General features: G+C 58.3%; 1 protein-coding gene across 2 annotated transcripts; it reads right to left on the bottom strand.

Annotated features, from left to right (window-relative positions):
* Nucleotides 1-628: 628 nt before the first annotated feature.
* On the bottom strand, nucleotides 629-7446 carry Serpina3 (serpin family A member 3). Of its 2 annotated transcripts, XM_010609170.3 has the most exons (5): nucleotides 7354-7446; nucleotides 5327-5973; nucleotides 3606-3879; nucleotides 2369-2519; nucleotides 629-1314 (listed from the first exon to the last, which is right to left on the bottom strand). In XM_010609170.3, exons 2-5 carry the CDS (start codon nucleotides 5961-5963, stop codon nucleotides 1114-1116), a joined length of 1263 nt encoding a protein of 420 aa, XP_010607472.1. In that variant the 5' UTR covers nucleotides 5964-5973; nucleotides 7354-7446; the 3' UTR covers nucleotides 629-1113. The 2 variants fall into 2 exon arrangements, 1 of the variants encoding a protein (XP_010607472.1); XR_777311.3 differs by lacking the exon at nucleotides 629-1314 and having other exon boundaries at nucleotides 2445-2519; nucleotides 3127-3879.
* Between the last annotated feature and the right edge of the window lie 1877 nt (nucleotides 7447-9323).

Raw genomic sequence — 9323 nt, 5'->3', positions numbered from 1 at the left:
GAACCTTTTAGAGCTCTCAGTGATAACAAACTGCCCGCTGCAGCCTGCGTGCCATAGGTTCACCACCATCTATGATCTGGGTCATAGATCGTCAGAGACTAGAAGGTCTCTCTCTGGGGGTGCAGTCTCTGCCCAAGCAGCTGCAGTGTCCTGAAGCTGGGTGACAGTTGCCATTGTCCCTGTCCCCCTGCAGGCCATGCACCTGTGGGCGTTGGCAGAGGGAAGGACCCTGCTCGCTGTCAGCCGCTCTGTGTTTGGTGTTCTGTGTCGTTCCTATCTTTCATTCTTTCCCTGAAGGGGCCATTGGCCAGGTAAGACCTGAGTTGGATAGGAGACCGGGGTGAGCCAGTCTGCTCTAGTGCTGTGCTCTGGTTGTGGACGGGAGGAGAAGTGAGCATCCTACGGAGTGTGGCAAGTCACACTCAGCTGCAGAAGCAAGGGGCCTGTAGCATCAGGCAGGGACCTTGAGAGGCCAGGGGCCTTCGACAGCCGTTCTCCCACCATGCTATGTCCAGGCTCCTCACCTTCACTGGGAGGGAAATGGGGAAGGGAGGTGAGGTTGGCTCCGAGACCGTGACCCCAGCAGAGAAAGAGGAACTCAGGTCCCCGGTGAAAGGGAAGTCAGAAGTGAAAGTAACGGGAGGCAAAGTTTATTTATGATAAGGCACATGCAGGGAACAGCTGCCAAGCAATGGGTGTGCTATCCTACCAGCCTCTCCAGTCATGCCCTATACCATCCCTCCCCATATCTCCCTGTATCTGTGCTCACTGGTCCAGGGCCTGAGCTAGATGTGGACAAGGCCAGGGACCCCGCAGGAGGCAGCAGCGGACAGAGCCTGGTCCTGGTGGAGGGTAGCACTGAAGGCAGGAAAGGGCTCGAGGCTCTGGTGGCCCCAGGAGGTCAGAGTCTTGGCTCCAGGACACAGGTGGACAGCATGGAGGTGGATGCGCAGCAGGGAAGCACAGGGAAAGTGTCGGGGAAGGTGGACTGTTGCTGTCTTCAGGAGGCCTCAATGGAACAGACGGCAGAGCAGGTACAGACAAGGCCAGGCCTGGGCGCTCCCTGGAGTCCCTTCCCTGGCTCCTTGCCAGGACCCCACTCAGTGGGGAGCTCTAGGTTGGCTTGGGGTTGAGCACTCTGGACATAAAGAGGACGCTGTTGATCTCCTTATCGAGGATGGTGATCAGGAACGGCCTGATGAAGTTCACAATCACCGGGTCTACTTTTGCAGATGTCAAGATAAGTTTAATTCCTGTGGTGGCAGTTGCTTCTGTGCCGTTCTCGGCCACATCCAGCACAGCTCTGTGGAAGAACTGTGGAGACAATAGAGCATCACTCGGAGACGGAGAGGGCAGGAGGGCAGCGCGGAGGTCGACCTGGGACATTTCTCTGTCGATATTTAGGCTCGTCCGCCTGCTCCAGCCCTCACACAGGTGTGCAGATTGAGGCTCAGAGTCAGAGGCGAAGACAGATGGACAGACAGCCTGAGCCAGTCCTCTGAGCGCACGGCCTGTGCCCCCTACAGCCTGGAGGAGGGGCAGAGGCACCACAGGGCACCCTCTGCCTCCCCAGCAAACAGCTTCCAGCAGCCCCCACAGGAGGGAGCCGCCTTGTTGGCCAGCATGGGTCCCAGGATCTCTCCTGCCCCCACCTCCTAGAGCTTTGCTTTTTTTGTACCGACAATCGTCAGCATCTTCACACTGAGATACATCCCCAGGTTCCTTCTCCAGGTGGGCTGGAACTCAGCCCCCAGGAGTGCTGGGATTCTAGGCTTCCCTGGCCATGTCCTGACCACACAGAACACAGCTTTGCATCTGGCCATCTGGTCCCCACTGGCACAGGGTCCCCCATTCCCGTGCTCTTAGAAAACAGTGCAGACCCAAGCAGGGGCTTTGGGCTCGCACCGAGGACTCGGGAAGGCTGCAGGCTGCCCCTCTGTTCTCATGGTCGTGCCTCTGGAAAGCAGTCAGAGAGTTCCAAGCCCCCTTCTCCATACTCCTAGCACATTCCTGTCACCATAGCACATAGGTGTCACTATTACCTATCGCTACCACCTGTCCTGACAGGCAGGTATGCATGGCCCCCATTTCACAGACGACAAAGCCAAGGGTGGAAGACTCAGTGTCTGTCCGCAGGCCCGAGCCTGGCAGTGTGGACCGCTGTCTGATCCCGAGCCCACCGGTTCCTCACCACCAGCTCCAGAATGCATGACCTTGTGGGGGTCAGGGACCAGCCAACAACATAGGGTGGCTCTGGGGTGTTCCGGTCAGGTGATGGGGCTGAGAAATGCAGCTCTGCCCCGAGTTACCCAGCACTCCCTTGAGCTTCAAGTTCCAGCCTGGAGGACAGACTGCCTGACAGACTCACCTGGGAGATCTGCAGGTCCCGGGCACCCGTGATTCCCGACAGGTCAGCCTTCGGGGAGAAGACTTCCCTGATACCCAGCTCAGGGAGGATGCTTTCCAATTGGTAGTTTCTGGAGATGGAGAACTTGGGTAGGTAGAATTCGTCTATCCACCTAGGGCAGGAGAACCACGTAAACCAACCACCTGCCTCAGTGCCCATCTCCTCATGTAACAGTGTGGAGTCCTGGGTCCCTCCAGGCCCACCCTTCTCTTGAGGGAAACATCCTGTTCCCTCCAGTTCTTTGCTCGTGTGATGCTGGGGTTTGAACCCAGGGCTCCCATGCTGGGCAAGTGCTCTACCACTGAGCTGCGTCCCTAGCCCTTTCAAAATTAGTTTTGAGACAGCGTCTCACTAGGTTGCCCAAGCTGGGCTCAAACCAGCTAGCTGCCTGCCTCAGCCTCCCAGAGAGCTGGGATTCCAGGTGTGTGTACTCTTCTTAATTTATTCGTCACCACTGGCATCTGCTAGTGTCTACACATGCCAGGCAGTGTGCTAGGCCTAGACCACAGGCCCGCCGAGCCTGGCTCGGCCCCTCCCAGAGCCGAGTGGGAGACACCTGCCCAGGTGAGGGACCCTATAGTAAGTGAGAGACAGGGTGGGGTGCAAAAGCCTGCACTGTAGACTTCCTGGAGGAGGTGACATCATCGAGGCCGGTTCTGAGGAGGGGAGGAGCTGCTGGAGAAGGCAGGGCAGTGGGAAGGGGGGACAGGGGAGTGCACCTTGGAGTGGGGGGCAGCACGAGTGCTGGGGGAGCAGGGACCCATGGGGGCACTGAGGAGCCCCCTCGCGCTGAGGCCTCTCTGCCCCAGGGTCCTCTCCCTCTCTTTATATCCAGGGCTTTGTCACGGTGCGGGTCCGGTGCTGTCGTGCTGAGTGAACGAGCTGACAGCAGCCAGGCAGAGCGGATCCTCGCAGCCTCTGTCACACCCTCAGCCTCACACTCCTTTCAGTCTTCCTCTGTCTCCGAGAGGCTGAGGCAGGAGGAGCCACTCAGCATGCTGGGGCTGTGCCGAAGACGCCTCGGGACCTGCTCTCCCTGATGTGCCATCTTGTTAAGGAAGAAATAGAGACCGAAGCCACGCAGACAGCCGAGGACAGAAGGACCCCGACCTCCCCTGTGCCTGCCCCACTTCTCCCTCCACAGCCCTGGGGAGACCTGAGGTGGGGGAGGAGGGCCTGGGGGCCGGGGCTTCCGCACCTGGGCTGCAGGGAGTCCCTCCACTGCTTCAGCAATTTCCAGCTCAGCGCCTCCTCCACCCAAGGTATCCTGCCCTGGTCGGGGAGGATGAGGAGCGCGCTGGCATTGCCCGTGTATGGCAGCTCCACCACGGTGCAGGACAGAGCCTCTTCCCGGAAGTAGGGGATGCGCTGGTTCGCCAGCTTCATCATGGGCACCAGCACCCACCGCCTAGGACTCAGGTAGAACTTTGACTCCAAGGTGTTTCTGGGGTCAAAGGGCATCTTCCACGTGCCTGAGGGGGCAGCACACAGTGAGAGGGCTCTGTGAGCACCAGGGTGGCCCTGCTGGATGCCAGCTCTGCCAGCTCCCTGAGCAGTGACAGCACCCAGGGCGTAGGCTTGGGTCTGGAAAAATCCGCAGCAGGGGAGAAGCTACTGGGGATAAGGAAAGGCTAGAAGTGCAGTTTGGGAAGCGGGTGGGGAAATGAAGACCTGGTCCCTGTGGGAATGGGGAGGGGGCAGCAGAACAGGGAAGCTGGGGGCAAGGAGAAATGGGTCCCTGGGTCCTTAGAGAGGGACACCCTCTGCACCCCAAATCCTCCACTACCCTGAAAGGGCTTTGGGAGGGCTTGGCTGGGAGTGGGAGGAAAGAGCTGGACTTGCCCTGGTGGTGGGGAGGGCAGCGAGGGCAAAGCCCTTCAGCATGAGCTGTGGGGTGAGGGTGGCCCTCACAGAAGGCCGAGGCCAGAGCCAAAGTGGCCCAGGATCGGGCCTGGCACTGGTGATGTCTTAGGGGAGCGGTGCTGGATGTGCCCAAAGCTGTGATCTGAGTTGTGCTGGCCCTGGGTCCTCGGCTCTCGTGTGAGCCGCGTTTGCCCACAGACATCCACTCAGACCTGCCCTCTACAGAAGCCTGTGGTCCCCCCACCCCACCCCATCAGAGGGATGGAATTGTGCCCATTTCTGGGCCTTAGGGTCCAGCAGCCCCGGTATCTGCTTCCATTTCACAGCTTGTAGCTGTGTCCCATGCCAGTAGAGAGAGGGTCCCTGTTTAGCTGCATGCTCTGGCCTTCCTTGCTTTGGTCCTGCCCTCTCCTAGCCCATGGCAGTCTGGGCCCAGGCCATGACCAGTCCTGTGGTCTCCTCTGCCCTTCTCTCCTCATGGCTGCCTTGGATTCTTGCCTGTGATCTAAGAACCTGCCCTCCTTCTACCCAAGGCTATCCCAGGTCTGGGCCCCTTTGGTTCCACCCCAACCCTGACACATCAGCAGCGGGCCGCCTGCCTCTCTCACACACCGCCATCTTGGCTCTGGGGGCTGCAGGGCTTGTTATTTTGCAAAGGTAAAGTTCTGCTCTGGCACCCAGTGACCGGGGGCATGAAATACAGTGTGTGGGCCTTCTTGCCTGCATCTCATGGCATCTTGGCAAAGATGAGGCTGCAGTTCCCACCCACTTGGAGGGGTCAGAAAGGAGAGCTCCTCCCCTTTTTATGAACAAACAGCTCCGCTCAGACACAGGCTGACTGCATGCCCTGTGTCGCGGAACTCCAGCTGTAATTCGGACAAACCCTACCGGAGAAGGTGATCCTTACGGGCATGGCAGGCGCTGCCACCCATGCCCCCCCCATGATGGTGGGTAAACCCCTCTCACAACAGTTCACAGTGCCCGGACAGAAACAGCTCCAAAGGCTCAGAGTGAAGAGCTGCTTCCTCCTGACCCCGTGCCTGCCTGCCCCCTCACCTTTAAAGAAGACGTAATTCACCAGGACCACCATGGTCCTGGGGTCCAGGCCCTTGACCAGCCCCGAGATCTTCCCCTGAGTCTCCTTCTTCACGAAGTCATTGATGAGCTTCTCGGCAGCATTTGGGTCCTGGAAGTTGGTGGTGAAGGTCTCGGCTGCATACAGACTCCGGGCATTCTCCGTGAATGTGGACAAGAGCTGCAGCTGCTCCTGGATAAACAGGGCATTGCCCATGCTCAGCTGCAGCTTGTCGTTGGGCTGCCGGAGGGTGCGCAGGAAGTGCTGGATGCTCCGGTGGATCTCTGCCTCGGGGGTCTCCGTGAGGTTGAACCTGAGGCCTTGGAGGAGCTCCATCAGCTTGGCATTGAGGGCCCCCAGGGACATGACGGCCAGCGCGGCCAAGATGCTCACTGGGGAGAAGATGATGTTCTCGCTCATAACTTCCACAGTTAGCTTCTTGTAGAGGTTGAAGGCGAAGTCTGCGTTGCTGGAGGCCACTGTGAGGGTGTCCATGTGTACCCTGCTGTCTCCATCGTTGGGAGTCACAGTCTCCTGGGCTCCCGGGCCACATGGGTGGCAGAAGATGGCAGGGCAGAGCCCAGCCACCAAGAGCCCCAGAGCCAGGAGGAGCGACATCGTCTCCACTCTGAAAAGCAAAGACCGTCTAAGTGGGGAGGAGGACCAGGCGGCGCCCCAAGGCCTCCCACTGCTGCCTCCTGTGCCCTTGCTGGCTTCGTGACCTCCGACGGGCATGCTGTCTCGGACCCAGCGTGCACCATTACATTGTGCTGCCTCTCACCTTTGGAGGTGAGCGCTGTGATGGCTGCCACTTTTCCCAGTGGGGAAACTGGGCACAGAGAGGTGAAGGGACTTGCCCAAAACAGGACAGCAAGCAAGGAAGGAGGCAGGCATGGGCACACGCTCTGTCGAGTCAGAGCACTGCCTCCCTCCTGCTCAGTGGGCAGAGCCCAGGCAGAAGGATGAGAAGCAGGGATCCTCTGCTTTTGCGTGCTCCCCCCTACAGCCAAGACAGCCCAGGTAGGGTCCAGGGCCGGAGTGCAGGGCACCTCTCCGCCTCGGGGTGACAAGCCCAGTGCCTGGACCAGCAGGTCAACAGAGCGGGCATACAGGGCCGGAGCACTGGGAGAGCAGCTGCCCAGACGGTGGCCGGGGCCTGCTGGTGGAGAGAAAGCCAGGCTGGCAAGCGGGTGTCAGAGTCTGCAATGGGCTCCCCAGCTCCCTGAGCCCCAGCCGCTGTCTCTGTGCAGCACGGTGAGGGGCTCCCCGAGGCGAGTGACGAAGGTGCCTGGCGGTCACTGGGCCACTCCTCTCACAGTCCCCGGGCCCGGGACAGGGACCAAAGGGATAGAGTCCAGAGCCCCATGACTGCAGTGCACAGGGTCACTTACGTCCAGCATCAGACTCTCTGCCCCAGTCTATGAGGAGCCTTGAGGGCGGGGTTTGGGGGTCAAAGGACAGCAGGCCTGGAGCCCCCGCCCCAGGGCAACGGAGGGGACACAGCCTGGGACAGCGTTTGTTTACTCTTAGGCTGATGCAATCATTTCTTTGGAAGAACATGAACAATATTTTCCCCCAAAATTATTTCTGGAGAAAAGGGGCTGGTCCGCTTGAGCATGAGGGAGGCCAGGATGGACACGCAGCTTGTCTCTCTGCTTGGCCAGGGGCCTTGGCCTTGGGGAAGTGAAGTCCCCAGGGTAGCCTGGAATCATACCCGTACCCAAACTGACAGAGGCACAGTGGTGTGCACAGCCTGGCAAGGGCACCCCCGGGCCACACACACAGGAGGCTCCGTTCAGAATCCACCAGTGTCCCCAGTGATACTCCCATCCTTGGCAGAAGTAGGGACACAGATCCAGAGGAGACAGAGGCCCCAGAGCCCTGACTCCAGAGCCAGGACTCGGAGCCCCAGCTCTGGGCTGCCTCCCGCCAGCCGCCCCACATTTTCTGTATTCTGAAAGTGCACAGCCACACTGTCCCCGCCGCCGGGAGCCTCAGGGTTACTTGCCCTATGCAGAAGGCTGCAAGTAGAGTGCGGTTCGGGCGCTGTTGTCCGGAGTGCCAGATTCTCCAGAACCACCACGGCCTATTTATGCCCACAGGCTCCTCCCGCTGCTCTGGAACAGCGGGCCACGACAACCAGGCTCCTGTCTTGGCTGGAAGGGCCCCGCTTCCCATAACAGGGACAGTTTCTGGCAATGGGGACTCACTTGCCTCCTGGAACCACCTAATGTTGGGAAAATCCCCTCCCTCCATAGCAACAAAACCACTTTGTCTCATTAGTTTGTTTCCTGTGTATGAGATGCTCCTTGACGTGAAAAGAAGTCAGAAAATTACAGAAAAACTTGGAGAACATTTCCCAAATGTTTGTCACGAAGAGAGGGCCCCAGCTAGCATTATGGTATGTTTCCGGGTCACTTTTTATATTTTTGTGTGCACAATATAAATCTCCATGCAAACTCAGATATATTTTACACATACAAGGCTCTGTTTTTCTAGAGCTCAACGTTGGGTCTTCAGCACCCTTGGGTGCAGTGGCTCAGGGCCCTGCCCCTGCCCACAGGTGACCCTGGAGCAGGGCAGAGCAGCTTGCCTAGAGCACGCCAGCGGGGGGGGCATGGTCTCCAGGTGCCTCCTCTGCCCTGACCCCCATTCTGCTGTTCCTCACCAGTAGCTGGGTGCCCCTCTTCCCTGGCCTTCAGGTCCCCCAGATCTCTCTCCTACTGAAACTTGGGCCTGTCGTGGGCTCAGAGGCAGAGCTTTCCCTGGATTGCTCATAGTGACAACCCTCCATCTGTGACAGGTCCAAGAAATCTTGGAGCCTTTAGGTTTCTGCAGAGCAGTTTGGAAAGCACAGGCCCTGAGGTGAATTTTGAGCTTTGATAGGAAGAAGGCCCAGCTCGAACCCTGAGGCCACTACTCACCTCCCTGGAGGCAAACCCCCTGGGAACCCCAGCCCTCCCTCTTCCCAGCTGAAGATGCCATGTTGCTTCCCCACAGAGACGCAGTCTGAGAAGTGCCATTCGGGGTTTTGTCATGCATGCATCATGGGATGTACTGTCACAAGCCCAGCTGGTCTGGGCCAGCCATTTGGTGTAGCCCCCAGATGTGCCCATCGGAGGTTACTATCACTTAACGCAACTTGCTGTTTACAGGAAGCTTTTGTTTTGTTTTAGTTTGGTTTTTTTTTGGGGGGGGATGGAGACAGGGTCTCACTATGTAGTTGAGACTGACCTGGAACTCACTAGGTAGCCCAGGCTGGTCTCGAACTCATAGAGATCCTCCTGCCTCAGCCTACCTGCTGCACCACCACACCCAGCAAAAGAATTATCTATGCCTTTTTTGGGGGGGTACCAGGAATCAAACTCGGGTCCTTGCGCTTGCGAGGCAGGCAGCGGCACCATTGAGCTAAATCCCCAGCCCATGTTTACAGGAAGCTTTAATGAATAGATGAGCACTCTCAGATATTGACAGGAAGTATAGTACAGTAGATACATGAGCCAGAAGCCTAACATTGATTAGCACTGTCAAGGATCCTGTGCTCAGCCAGGCACAGTGGCACATGCCTGTGATCCCAGCACTCCAGGAGGCTGAGGCAGGAGGAGGTCTGAGGTCAACCTGGCTAACCTACCAAGGCCCCACCTCAAAAATAAATGATAAAGGAAAGGGCTGGATGTGGCTCATTGGACAGACCCTGGATTCAGTCCTGAGGACTTGTAACAAAAAAAGGGGTCAGGCAGGGCACGTAATTCTATCTACTGCATTTCCGTAGGTTCACACACCAGCAGCTCCGTGCAGGGTGAGGGATGTGCTGTGTTGTGCTGTGAAGCTACAACGTCACCAGACAACAGGGAGTTTTCAGTTCCGACCTAATCCTGTGGGGACACCTCGGAGGTGTCGGTGTGCTCCCGAGTGAACCGCAATTCCGTTATTCACCGCACGATGGCGCTGAAGACATGAGCTCCAAGGGGACTGGAG

The sequence above is a fragment of the Fukomys damarensis genome, unplaced genomic scaffold (assembly GCF_012274545.1).
Source record: "Fukomys damarensis isolate Sample0158 unplaced genomic scaffold, DMR_v1.0_HiC HiC_scaffold_21, whole genome shotgun sequence".
Taxonomy (NCBI): Eukaryota; Metazoa; Chordata; class Mammalia; order Rodentia; family Bathyergidae; genus Fukomys; species Fukomys damarensis.
Note: the sequence above shows the minus strand (reverse complement) of the source record. Positions and strands in the feature narration are given on the sequence as shown.